This window comes from Pezoporus occidentalis, unplaced genomic scaffold (assembly GCF_034315485.1).
Source record: "Pezoporus occidentalis ecotype Australia unplaced genomic scaffold, CSIRO_AGI_Poc_V1 ctg267, whole genome shotgun sequence".
NCBI lineage: Eukaryota > Metazoa > Chordata > Aves > Psittaciformes > Psittacidae > Pezoporus > Pezoporus occidentalis.
In genome coordinates this window covers 279,582-294,051 of record NW_026914578.1, presented here as the reverse complement: position 1 = coordinate 294,051, position 14,470 = coordinate 279,582, and the positions used below count along the sequence as shown (strand labels likewise).

At 45.2% G+C, this 14,470-nt stretch overlaps 1 protein-coding gene across 1 annotated transcript in view; it reads right to left on the bottom strand.

The window, feature by feature from the left end:
* The window catches only part of PDE4B (phosphodiesterase 4B), a 223,590-nt gene that overhangs the window by 180,507 nt on the left and 28,613 nt on the right, over positions 1–14,470 (bottom strand). The window contains exon 3 of the mRNA XM_062624426.1: positions 13,104–13,339. Coding sequence (XP_062480410.1) covers positions 13,104–13,339 — 236 coding nt within the window. The remainder of the gene's footprint in view (positions 1–13,103; positions 13,340–14,470) is intronic.

The window sequence follows — 14,470 nt, the reverse complement described above, 5'->3', positions numbered from 1 at the left end:
CACCTGCCAGTTAGTCCCAAACTGGATTTGGTACATTTATATCCATAGTAAATTACAAAACAAGAAACACAATTTATCCGAGATCCTTGCACTTTTTAGTATTTAAACAAAGAAGTACAATTTCTTATCATTCTACAATGATATCTTTCCTTACAGGTATTTATGTTGTTCTCTCCTAGTAAACATATATAAGGAAAGGAATGTAAATACTATAAACCCTCAGGGGACAAAGTAAGATACTTTATTCATAATGGTGATTTCCTTTGCAACTTTGTGCTGGGTTTAGAGTAATTCTCAGAGAACATTTAAATGCCTTCTATATTATCCACAGTGAGTAGCCAGATATGTCAGGTCAATCTGTATTACTTGTCATTATTTTCTCGTTTCAGAGCTATAGATTAATATTTAACAAATGAATTCAATAACCAAGTTATTCTTCACTGGCCTCTAGGCTGGCTCCAGAGAAAAGAGAAACCAATGTAATAGAATATTGTAATTTCACATACTGTTTACATCCAGTGTGATGATAGAAGAGAGGCTACTACAGAGATGTGGTATAAAGGAATCCCTTAAAAAATATTTGCCTGCACAGGTTACCTCACCCTTTGCCAGGCTACTGAGTTATACATAGAATCCCAGCCTGGTTTGGGTTGGAAGGGACCTTAAAGCTCATCCAGCTCCAACCCTTGCCACAGGCAGGGACACCTTCCACTAGAGCAGCTTGCTCCAAGCCCCTGTGTCCAACCTGGCCTTGAACACTGCCAGGGATGGGGCAGCCACAGCTTCTCTGGGCACCCTGTGCCAGCGCCTCAGCACCCTCACAGGGAAGAGCTTTTGCCTAAGAGCTCATCTCAGTCTCCTCAACCTCGGGCAGCTTAAAGCCATTCCCCTTGGCCTGTCCCTGCAGGCCCTTGTCCCAAGCCCCTCTGCAGGTTCCCTGCAGCCCCTTCAGGCACTGGAGCTGCTCTCAGGTCTCCCCTTCAGGAGCCTTCTCTTCTCCAGGCTGCCCCAGCCCAGCTCTCTCAGCCTGGCTCCAGAGCAGAGCTGCTCCAGCCCTCGCAGCATCTCCATGGCCTCCTCTGGCCTCGCTCCAGCAGCTCCACGTCCCTCTTGTGCTGCTGCCCCAGAGCTGGATCAGGGCTGCAGGGGGGGCTCCCCAGAGCACAGCAGAGGGGCAGGATCCCCTCCCTGAGCTGCTGCTCACGCTCTGGGGGTGCAGCTCAGCACACAGGGGGGTCTGGGCTCAAGCACACACTGAAGCTGGGTCATGGGGAGCTTCTCCTCACTCAACACCCCCAAGTCCTTCTCCTCAGTCTCAATCCAGTCTCCCCCAGCCTGTGTTTGTGCTGAGATCTGGGCTCTGTGTTCATTTGGTGGTACGAGCTGAGCGCAACCAGCATGAGCTGCACCTGCCTCTGCCATGCACTTGCCTGTGACTCAGCTCCTCATCTCACATGAGTCACCAGCACTCGACAGCCAGGACCAGGCCCCTCAGCCCCTGTCAAGATGCTCTGCAGATGCCTCCACACTCATACTGCCCTGCAGCACCCCTTGAAATTCAGTCACAGGTAACCTCCTTGCTCAATATGAAATGCAAACAAGCGTTAGGATGTGTGATTTCATGTCACTGGAATGAAAATGACACTGTACAATGAAAAGTATGAGAAAAACCAAATATCTCTATCAGAGCAATGTTCTCATTCACAACAGATCATCTTGTATAACCAGTTCAAGTAGCCACTTGGTTACTGGTGCATCCTGCATACCTTCCCCTAAAAACCCTACAGTTTGGTTTGGTTGGCAGCATCACCACTCACACAGGCAATGGAAAGGGTACAAAAATGAAAGTCTGGCCATGGAGAAGCCTCCTCCTCCTTTCAATGAAAGGATCGATATCATTTTCATGAGCAAAGATGTGTCTCTTATCAGTTCCTCTTATAGTAGCTGAACAGAGAACTTCTCTGTTAATGTGAGTCTCTTCAGGGTATGTATCTTGATTTGCTCTTGCAGGTTCCCAGCTCTTCAGCAGTTGACTGATAAAGCATCATTCCACTTTGAAAGCAAGTTATTTTAATTACTTTGTGTTTCAGAGCCTCTACACCTTATCAGCTCTCTCAAACACCATCAGGCTTACAACATACATCTATTTATAGTTATTTTTCCCTAAAAAGAACCCCAACACAACCAGGTAAAGCTCACTGCATTCACTGTTCAACAGTGTGGTTGCAACCTCCAGCTTTGCCAAGTGCCTCATGTTTTGGTGCTGGGAAACAACAGCAAATGCATCATGCACAACAATCCTAATTCCATACAGCTTTGTCCATGACAGCTTAAACAAAGGAATAAATTTACAGCCAAAACCCTGGAGACCAGCACACTGCCAGCGCCAATAGAAACAAGGGTAAAGAGAGGAGGTGGCTGTGGCCTGTCCGAGTGTATAAGAAGTTTCATGATTTTCTTAATGGAAACAGAGAATCATAGAATCATAGAACAGTTAGGGTTGGAAAGGACCTTAAGATCACCCAGTTCCAACCGCCTGCCATGGGCAGGGACACCTCACACTAAACCATGGCACCCAAAGCTCTGTCCAACCTGGCCTTGAACACTGCCAGGGATGGAGCATTCACAGCTTCCCTGGGCAACCCATTCCAGTGCCTCACCACCCTCACAGGAAAGAACTTCTTCCTCATATCCAATCTAAACTTCCCCTGTTTCAGTTTGAACCCGTTACCCCTTGTCCTGTCACTACAGTCCCTAATGAAGAGTCCCTCCCCAGCATCCCCATAGGCCCCCTTCAGATCCTGGAAGCTGCTCTGAGGTCTCCACGCAGCTTCTCTTCTCCAGGGTGAACAGCCCCAACTTCCTCAGCCTGTCTTCATACAGGAGGTGCTCCAGCCCCTGAGCATCCTCGTGGCCTCCTCTGGACTTGTTCCAACAGTTCCGTGCCCTTTTTATGCTGAGGACCCCAGAACTGCACACAATGCTCCAGGTGAGGTCTCACAAGAGCAGAGCAGAGGGGCAGGATCACCTCCTTCACCCTGCTGGTCACGCTCCTTTGGATGCAGCCAAGCCCCCAGAGCAGCGGTTATGTGAGAACCTGCATAATGTGACTGAGGCTGCAGCAGAGGACAAAGCTATGTTCTGGGTCCTCTAATTCATTCCAATGATGGTTTCACTGTTACCAGGGTCTCTGTTCAAAGGGTCCAGGAGGGAATCAATACCATATAAGTGAGTTTAAAAAGCTTCCAGGAGGTCACAACACAGCTACTGAAAACACCTAAGAGAAGGCTAGAAAGGACCTTTAAGCTCACCCAGTCCAACCATTCCCCAGCCCTGCCAAGGCCACCACTGAACCATGTCTCAAAGTGCCATGTCTCCATGCCTTTTCAATCCCTTCAGGGACGGTGACTGCAGCCCTGCCCTGGGCAGCCTGTTCCAATGCCTGAGCACCCTCTGGGGCAGGAATTGTTCCTCAGCTCCATCTAAACCTGCCCTGGGGCAGCTTGAGGCCGGTTCCTCTTGTCCCATCCCTTGTTCCTTGGGAGCAGAGCCCAGCCCCTCCTGGCTCCATCCTCCTGTCAGGCACTTGTAGGCAGCCATCAGGTCCCCCCTGAGCCTTCTCTTCTCCACACTGAACCCCCCAGGTCCCTCAGCCCTTTCCCATCACCCTTGGGCTCCAGGCCCTGCTCCAGCTCCGCTGCCCTTCTCTGGCCCCGCTCCAGCACCTCAATGTCTCTCTTGTAGTGAGGGACTCAGAACTGAACGCAGGATTCAAGGTCCTGCTGTGATGGTCACTAGATGATCTAATAGCTAACCACTGATTCACATCGCATTTCCTTCTATTCTATGTTTTAGAGGTACATACACCTTCACAGCCAAATTTCAAGCTCCTTAGCTGGGAGAGCAGCACAAGACCACCACCAGAAGCATGTGTAACAGCGAGTAAATACCTATCTGATGCCATAGATCAGCTGAGAGCCAGAAGGCAGTTCTCCAGGTAACAAAGCAAACTGGGTTTGATCTTTCCCTTCAGATGAAGCTATCATTAGTCAGAAGTTTAAAGCTAAGAGAAAGTTGTGTCAAATTCTTGTCTGATTCAGCTTTTGTATCACCTGAATTTCCATATTCTCCATTTATTTTATATTCTTGGGAGGATGAAGTTTGAACATAATATTTCAGAAGCTTCATTGTCTTCTTCTAATTTACAGTGAGTCATTTCTTTCCATTCTAGATACATTTCAAGCTGTCTTCTTTCATTCTGGATCAAGGTATATAATTACACTTGCATCATTAGAAGCCCTTTTTGTGTGTCTACAGCTACCTCTGTTTTGAGTGACTTGTATCTGCAGGCAAATCCTGTAGCACCAAACTTCAGGATCATCTTCAATGAAATTACTTGGGCTCACCTTGCAGTTCATACAGAAAAGGGATGCTTCCATTCTAAGCACTAAAATCCAACAAATCAAATTGATGCAAGCTAAGAAAAAGATTATCTTGCAATAATATAAACTGTCTATAAAAAGACATTTACAAAATGTCTCTGACTAATCCAACATCATGTTTCCCCTTAAAATTCCTCTATACCAAACTACACCACCCATAAATCGTGGCTATTCTATTTAGACCTTCTAGAAAACATAGAAATAAGAAATATGCCAACTAAATCAAAGATCCAAGAGCTTCAAAAACTGACAGAACCAGACAATGGCTAAACATAGGCAGCCAAAACACTGATCTGTGTATTTTTAGCTGAGAAAATAACCTCAGTGATAACTCAGAGATAGCACAAGTTATCTCTGCAGCAGTTTCTCCCTAGATAGGTTTGCATTTGTACTGACTCTGTTTCTTTGATAGAATCCCAGCCTCATTTGTATTGGAAGGGAGCTTAAAGCTCATCCAGTTCCAACCCCCTGCCATGGGCAGGGACACCTTCCACTAGAGCAGCTTGCTCCAAGTGATCCTCTACCCAGTTTCTGGTGAGGAAGAACCACCATCACCCCAACCAAGTCAGAGACGATGGGGTAGTCTCTGGTGGAAATACCTTACTAAGGGAGAACACTTCTCTAAGTTACCTCAGTATCTTCATTAAAATGAAGCTGGGGGCCAACAATGACAACAGATTCAAGGAATTTCCTCTTCTTATAGAAGCCAAGCAGCCCTGCCTCCTGCCTTGGCGGGCTCAAACAGATTTAAGCATCAGAGGACTTCTTTATGTAATTTTTATGAACTCCCTGTAGACAACATAAGAACTATGTTTCAAGGGAATATTTTCAGCCTTTCAGAGACTATCCCCAGCACTCCACGCCCTAATCAGTTCCTGTGTTCAGCACCAGGTGTGAGCCATCACTAAATGTACCAGATGATCTTCCTACCTACTGAAGACCAAGCAAAATCACTGAGTGGATGAAACCCTTTAGGACTCTTTCCAGCTCTAACCCTCTTCAATACTCCCTACGCCTGTCATGCTGTTGGGAAGCTTAGGACAAATCACAGTAAGTCAGATGACACCAGGCTGTGTGGTTCGGTTGATACGCTGGAGGGAAGGAATGCCATCCAGAGGGACCTCGACACGGTTGTGAGGTGGGCTAATGCCAACCTTATGAAGTTTAATCATGCCAAGTGCAAGGTCCTACACCTGGGTCAGAGCAATCCCAGGCACAGCTACAGGTTGGGCAGAGAAGAGATTCAGAGCAGCCCAAGGAGAAGGACTTGGGGGTGTTGGTTGATGAGAAAATGAACATGAGCTGGCTTCAGTGTGCGCTCGCAGCCCAGAAACCAACCGTATCCTGGGCAGCACCCAAAGGAGCGTGACCAGCAGGTCCAAGGAGGTGATCCTGCCCCTCTGCTCTGCTCTTGTGAGACCTCACCTGGAGCATTGTGTGCAGTTCTGGGGTCCTCAGCATAAAGAGGACATGGAACTGTTGGAACAAGTCCAGAGGAGGCCACGAGGATGCTCAGGGGCTGGAGCACCTCCTGTATGAAGACAGGCTGAGGAAGTTGGGGCTGTTGATATGGAGAACATTACTTAAAACTAATTCTAAAGATTTCTCTATGCCATTTTGTGATTTTTCTTCCCCCCCCCCCCTTTGTCTCACTGTTCAGCCTGGAGAAGAGAAGGCTGCGTGGAAACCTCATAGCAGCCTTCCAGTATCTGAAGGGGGGCTGTAGGGATGCTGGGGAGGGACTCTTCATTAGGGACTGTAGTGACAGGACAAGGGGTAAGAGGTTAAAACTTAAACAGGGGAAGTTTAGATTGGATCTAAGGAAGAAGTTCTTTACTGTTAGGGTGTTGAGGCACTGGAATGGGTTGCCCAGGGAAGCTGTGAATGCTCCATCCCTGGCAGTGTTCAAGACCAGGTTGGACGAGGCCTTGGGTGAGATGGTTTAGTGTGAGGTGTCCCTGCCCATGGCAGGGGGGCTGGAACTGGATGATCTTCAGGTCCTTTCCAACCCTAACAATTCTATGATTCTATGATCTTCAAAACAAAGTGATCATGAACATTTTCCAGATAAACCACAGTGTAATTACAAACTATTTTCCCCAAAGAATAGATGAGCTATTATGATGAATACTGTTGACCTCCTTTCTCAAGGTAAGTAAAAGCCCCACAGGAACATGGTACAGGCTTTAGGAGCATGTTCAACCACAATAAATGATCCTGCTTTATTACAGCAAAACCTGCTGTGATTTAGAGAACTAATAAACATTTTGGAGCAGATGATGTGCAGATGATGTCCCTTCCAACATCAACCATTCTGTGATTTCAATAATCTTAAATACAAGTAGAAAAATCTAAGTATGGCTTTAAGGGTTATTTTTTTTCCTCTTAGTTTTTTATTTTTCCTATCATATGGGAATCCAGTTCATGGTTGTTTTCTCTATTCCATGCTTGCCGCGTAGCTCTTCAGTTCTTATCTAGCTGCATATGAAATGATCTAAGAAATTAGACTTCAACCTATTTCACAGGGTATAATCTCACAGTCTGAAACACCATTTAAAAAGCCAACACGAAACACAGAAGCCCCACACATCTCTAAAACAGCATTACCCCTTCTGAACTTACAGCTTTCATCCTGCTTTTCCTACTTAAACTTCCTATTACCTGAAATCTTTCCTTTCATTCCATGGGATTTACAGATTTCAAACAGGTAAATGAGTGACTGGACATTACCTTCTGCTTAGTTTACTGGACTGGCTACAGTTTAATTATCCTTTTTAATCCTCCATGCAAATCTCCATCCCCTTTATGGATGGACTTTAACTTCCCATGCCCATTTCCATCTTTATCCATATCTATCCATATCTATCATTTAATTACCATCAGCTTAACAGCTGCTTGGTGGCCACGAGCCATCCCTAACTGAAGCCAGCACTGATTTGGTTTGGTTTGGTTTGTTTTTCGTGTTGCATCTAACTTGCTGCCCAAGATCCCCCTCTGGAGAACAACGTGCAGTACTACAAGCATGGGTCTGGCACTGTGTCACACACACTTAGGAAAGCAGGACTGCACTTGCACACCTTTCTTGAATAGCCCAGCTTCAGGAAGATTTTCAGATGGACATGGAAAACAGGATCAAGCCCTTCATTCTGACCTGCACAATAAAATTCTAGAGAGGACTATGGAGATGATCAGGGGACTGGAGCACCTCCTGTATGAAGACAGGCTAAGAAAGTTGGGGCTGCTCAGCCTGGAGAAGAGAAGCTGCGTGGAGACCTCAGAGCAGCTTTCAGTGCCTAAAGGGGGCTACATCCTACTGAAGGATGCTGGAGAGGGACTCTTCATCAGGGACTGTAGTGATAGGACAAGGGGTAATGGGCTAAAACTTAAACAGGGGAAGTTTAGATTGGATATGAGGAGGAAGCTCTTCCCTGTGAGGGTGCTGAGGTGCTGGCACAGGGTGTCCAGAGAAGCTGTGGCTGCCCCATCCCTGGCAGTGTTCAAGGCCAGGTTGGACACAGGGGCTTGGAGCAAGCTGCTCTAGTGGAAGGGGTCCCTGCCCGTGGCAGGGGTTGGAGCTGGATGAGCTTTAAGGTCCTTTCTAACCCAAACCTGAGGGATTCTGTAAAGTAAGCTATAGGCCTGTCCACTGACAAATGACTAGCAATAATGCAGCAAGCTCAGACACACGAAATACTACATTTAGCCGTACTGTTTGCACTAAAAAAATGCTCTTGAAAAGTACAGACAGACTAATGATGATTTTTATTATTAATTTTTTAAGTGACTCAAATTGCAGCCAGCTCTGTTAGCAGACTGCTTCCCTCAAACCTAGCCAGTTCCCATTTCACTCTTGCAGAAGAGGGAAGTAGCTTTTGTGTTGGCCAATTTGCAACACACATATTTCAACACAGCATTTAATACGTAGCTTGAATGTTCAACACAATCTCTATGCCCTAAAGAAATGCACTCCTTACTGTACTTAACATTCACAGAATCCCAGCCTGGTTTGTGTTGAAGGGACCTTAAAGCTCCTCCAGCTCCAACCCCTGCCACGGGCAGGGACACCTTCCACTAGAGCAGCTTGCTCCAAGCCCCTGTGTCCAACCTGGCCTTGAACACTGCCAGGGATGGGGCAGCCACAGCTTCTCTGGGCACCCTGTGCCAGCGCCTCAGCACCCTCACAGGGAAGAGCTTCTGCCTAAGAGCTCATCTCAGTCTCCCCTCTGGCAGGTTAAAGCCATTCCCCTTGGCCTGTCCCTACAGGCCCTTGCCCAAAGCCCCTCTCCAGGTTTCTTGTTGGCCCCTTTAGGTATTTCCTTACACTCTGTGACTCAACACAGAACTTATTTTTGTTTCAACACAGAAACTTGATGCAAAACTGTCAAACTGTCTCCACAAACCTGAGCCTAATGTGAGAAGTGGTGTAAATCAGAAGCTAGCTGTCAAATCTAATCCAGGAGCTGCCGAGCATCAAAAATAGGGTAAGAGAACTATATTGGATGTTCTAAGTGTAGGTACAAATATATTCTTCACACCCTCGTTCTTCTCTCTTGCCTGGATTTATTATCACAAAGCTTAGTTATAAAATACAGAGCAGGATTGTGGAAAACATTTTAACCACTTTTATGAAAACACAGACAAAATGTGCTCAGTAGAAGCTTGTAAGACCTTTTACATTCAGATTGCACTTGAAGATCTATATCCCATATACCCTTTCCCTTGCATGACTCATGAAAGCTATTTTGTACAGGTAGTGCCTTGCCATGGTCCCACTAAAGATTGTTATATCACAGCTGGCTTTGGAGTCAGCCTGCCCAAACCTCAGCTTTATCTTTTAGGTTCTCATGCACCTTCAGTGAAAATGCTTACTTGAGTCATGGCTCACGCTGTCACGGGTCCTGCTTTTGCGTTACCACTGGAAGTTAAGGTGATTTCTGACAAGATGTGGCAGAGAAACTACTTACAGAAGGAACAGGCTTATTTTGCTCCATCCCTCCCACATGATGTGTTCTGCATTTGAACTGTCTCATCCTTTTCTTCAAAGCACAGTTACTGCAATCCCAGGAACAGCTCGTTTTCCACGACCAGTGCACTCTTAACACATAGTAGCACAGCCCTGATGGTGCATGTTGAGTTTTGTACCATTTCAGTGATGATAGAGCCAAATTTCACCCTACCAATAATGAACTATATTCTTAAAAGAAGATCAAAGCACTGAAGCTGCTGTAACATGACCTATATTCTCCACAGATACATAAGGTTTTGCAGAGAGCTGGGTAACACACAGAGCTCTGCAAGATGTATGGTTAGTAGCAGAAAGCATTGTATTTCACAGATGTGGCATCTCCTAAACTGCTCCAGGAAGAACCACAGATCTATTATTATACACAAGCCCTCTTCCAGGATTTCAGGGCAGAAATCTCATTGGATAACAGTGGTATTTGCCATCTGGCATTTTGCTGACCAGACACAGGGAGACTATTCTCAGCTGAGGACAGTCACACAGCAGAACAGGTTGCCCAGAGGATGTGAAGTCTCCATCCTTGCTTGGAGGTTTCAAGATCACACTAGATAAAGTTCCCTGAGCATCTTGCTCTGGCCTCACTTGGAGCAATGGCTGGACTAGAAACCTCCAGAGGTCCCTTCCAGCCTGAATTATCCTATAATCCTCTGAAACTAAGAGTTGGACACTCTTTTCACAAGGAATATCCTATTTCCTGTCCCAGTCTGATAGACAGTTTAATGGCATTAGGCTCCCTGTATTGCCCCCCACCTCCAATTGCTTAAAACATGTTAATTTCCTGCCTGTGGCTTCAGCATTTTTATTAAAGCTCCAGGGAAAGATACCCATAAAGCGAGCTGAAAACCCCGGCTCTATATTACAGTATACATACATAATGGTACATCTAGCCCATGATCTTGTCTCCCACAAGACACTAAAGGCACAGAGCAGAAAGGAACAGAAGGCAAACACATGACACTTCCCCTCAAATATTTTCCCAGCCTTAAACAACTTGGAGCTCAGAAGCTGCACAAGATGTATTCAGAAGGAAACCACAACAGAGTTCTCCTCCCAGGATCTGTCAAGCATTCCCCTTGAGCCTGCTCAAACTCCCAGCATCCACAGTATCCTATGGCACAAAGTTCCCCAGAGGAACTAGAAGCTGTGTAAAGAAACACCTCCCTGCACCTGCTTCATGCCTGCAATACCAATTTATTTCATGGCCCTTTTTTCTCGTACTGGAAAGGACAATAAGCAATAAATCAACTACCTCTGCTCTTACCATTAGGAAGATGCCAGTCCTATCTCTTTGCTCATTGTGTCTTTCCCATGCTGAAGACTTCAAGCCTCCTTGGTCAATCCCAGGGCAGAAGCTGTTCCTTATCTTCAATCATTTTGGAGGCCTTTCACTCTTCTTTGTTGTGCTATACCCTTTTCTGAGAGGAAGGACCAGAACTGTACACTATATTCTATGTCTGACCAATACCACGGCATCCCGATGTTCTAAGTTTTATCTACTACTCTTTTCCTCCAAATCTTTAACAGTTAATTTGGGGTTTAGACCATTAATAAGCACTGAACCTGCAACTCTGTTGGATTTCTATACTATGTTCCTGCACAGTTACATTGTTTTGCAGCTACAATTCTTTCATGCTCAGATGGTATCACTTATTTCTCCACACTGAAATTTTCCTATCACTTTATTGCCCACTCACTGAGTCTCTTAATGCTGATATCATCCCAAAGCTATTTCAACACAATGGCACATACCGGCTTTACACAAATATAATCTGTGTCTGGGGTATATTTCATGCAGAACTGAAGCAGAATATAAAGCCCAAGCAGCCTGGAGGTGGGATCATGCCTCTAATGCTCCTACACAAACTAATATCAGTCATGACTATGAAAGTGTGGTCAGGCCCCGAACAACTGGAGATTGTGTAGGTAAGGAACTGCTGGCATGGGGCAGAGAACAGTGACAACCCCGTCAAAAGCCCTTCACGACTACAAGTTACACAGAAAACCAAAAGATCAGGCCAATTCTCTGCCCAGCTGTAAGAGCAGTCGATCTAACTGGTGCCCCAGTCAGAAAGGGGAGGAGGATGCAAAGATGCTTCTGTGAGGAGGTGTTGAACAGCACCCTGCATCAGTCGCACTGACCAGCAACCCCCAGCTCAGACCGGGCTGTGCATAGGTACGATAGATTCAACGAAACCAGAGAAGTCAGAAGACATCTGCTCACTTACAGGGGATGAACAGCAGTGAAGAAAGAACCATGACCTGAGTATAAGCGTTTTCTCTTTGGCACACCGCTGAAGAAAAATACATGTTGTACGACACAACACACACACACTGGTTCTGCAGTAATGCAAGAGAGGAGCAGCAATGCCCCCTTGCGTTTATGTGCAAGGGAAACCAATGACAAATCCAGCTGAATTCCTTGCATTTTCCTTACTTGTGCTTGAAGGTGTCTACAAAGATCAGAACTAATTCATTCTTAGAAGCACACCTGAGGAATAGGGTCCACATTGTCTTGCTGTCAAGACTACAACTGCTGCAGATACACAGAAGGGAACACTCCTAAAGTGTTCCTGAAGATAAAACCAACCCTTTCACTGTCAAAATACACAATCCATCTGAAATTAGATGGATTTCATTTGTCATCTCATCTTGTTAAATTTACCCACAGCAATTAAATGCAAAACCAGAACAAAAGCTCCTAATTCCTCTTGGATTTCTGCATCTCATCTATTCAAACGCATAGTTTAAAAATCCTATTTTCAATAGGAAACCTGTTTGTAAAGGACTCTGACAAATGAATTTAGGATCCCCTCCATAACTGCTCAAATGCAAACTGAAATGCCAGCTCTGAACACTGCTGAGCTTAACAGAAGCTAAACCCAGATTCAGGCTCGGAAACAGTGACGTGAACATGTCTTGCAGCCAGCAAATGAACTTGAGAGTGGAGCAGTTAAAACCTAGAATCTAAAGCACACTTGAAATCTGAAGGTGAGTACAGTGTTTAAGGTTGCACAGCAACACCAATTCAAGATTCATAAGGCAAGGGGGACATCTAACCTTGTTGTGCCATTAAAATCTACCACTGCAATTCCAACACATCAATAACTGGGGCTTTGTCTTCCTCTCCTCCCTCTAGATGAATTCCCTTGTTTTGGTACTTAGTATTGAGTTGGAATCATCTCTTAGCAATCCCTTTTTAATCAGCTCTCTGAGAGTTTCTTTAGAGACTTTTCTAGAGCTTAGCATCAGATTTAAATGCTTTTCTAAGCCTTTCTTTTAACTTGGAAATAGAGCTCAATCCTTGCTCCTCAATCTGTCGTAGAAGAGCCTACCACCATCCTGCACTTTTCTGTGGGTGCAAAGCAAGTGACACAAACCCTCTGGCCAAGATCAGAATTCACAACACAAAAGTATCATGAAGATACACAGAAAAGTGAACGGAAGAGGTTTTAACAGAAGTAGAACTTCAAAAAGAGGCAATTCCTTTGTAAACTTACATCCACCATGCACCAGTTGGTAGAGATCAACAGCACTGATCAATATAGACAAGATATTATTTCTTTCAATAAACCAGAAAACAAACCCAACTAAACCTAAACCCCCAACTGTGTGAGACATAACAAAGGGAAGTAACTCACCAGTCTTGGTAAGTGGTGATGGCAATACTTGGAGGTGTCAGCAAAGGCAGAGTTGTTGGTCTGCACACAATGTCTCTGTCAGGGGTCTTTGCCTTTTCTGTTTGTCTTTGGGATAACGGTGGTAACTGCAAATTCCCAGAACAGCATCTTCTTCCTCTCCAGAGGTCTATGCCCAGAGCGTGGCTGGAAGTGCTGTAGGACTTACTCAGCCCGCACTCCAGGTAATCCAGAGCATTCTGCAAAGACAGAGAAGCCACTGAGGTTCTGCAAACAAATGTTTTCCTCCATGAGGATAAAACACATTCAAGTGTTGTCCTACAGCCAGAGCTGCCCACAAAGGGGAAGTGGCTGATGAAACCTGGCACAGTCTGACTGTGCTGCATTGTTACTTTATCAAGTTATGTATGAACTTGAAAAGTCACTCCTAACTTACCCAACAGCTAATTCTAATCGAAGTGAACACTTCCCTAATCCAGGTCACTTCAGCAATATGTTAAACTTTGGGTATTTTAAGCTTTTTCACAGAACTTTCCACTCAACATCATCTAAAGTATCACTCCTCTCAACACAAACACATTGGTTTGGCACTCATTTTGATGAATCACCAGACAGAGAAAGGTGAATACTGGATATAGACACATCTAAATCATCCAAGAGCCATTCAGTGAGATGAACTCCCAGCTAAGCTACCCTACCCTATGTCCAGAAATAGACTCAACAAAAACTTTTCATCAGTCAAAGCAGTTTTTCCTCTTGTCGCTTCTACTCAGTTTTATTTAAAGGCATCACCATGATCACAGAATTGGCTGTCAGACTTCTCAAAGCCGAGCCAGAAGTTCTCCCACAGAACAGCACTGCGAGGGAGCTGTCAGTTTGGGTCTTGCCTGGAGAATTTAGCTACTCAAATACAGTTGTCCAATATAAATGAGAATATTTCTGGCCTGTGGGTGATGAGCTACCAGTAGAAGCTGGAGGGTTATTATGATCAGTATATCATATATATACATATATATATATTTTAATCCCTCTACATTTTCCTCGTCTACCTGCTCCTGAATGTTGATCTCCCTTCACAGACCTTTCCAAGCCCAACTCTCAGCCTCCCCAAATCCCTTGGCTCACTTCCCTACAAACACCTACCACTGCCCTCTCCCACCCAGCACTGCGTGACTTCAGAAAGAGTGCTTTAACTTTCCATAATCAGTTACGTCCTCATGACTGACTGCGAAGTAGCACAAGTCCTCCGTTGCCTGGTAGTTTCTAATGGAAAGTGTGTTTTCTGTTGTCATGAGACTATTAAACAGCTCTGTGGTACCACTGACTCTCTTTCCTCAGCAAGAGACAACATGGCAAGGAAAGACAAAGCT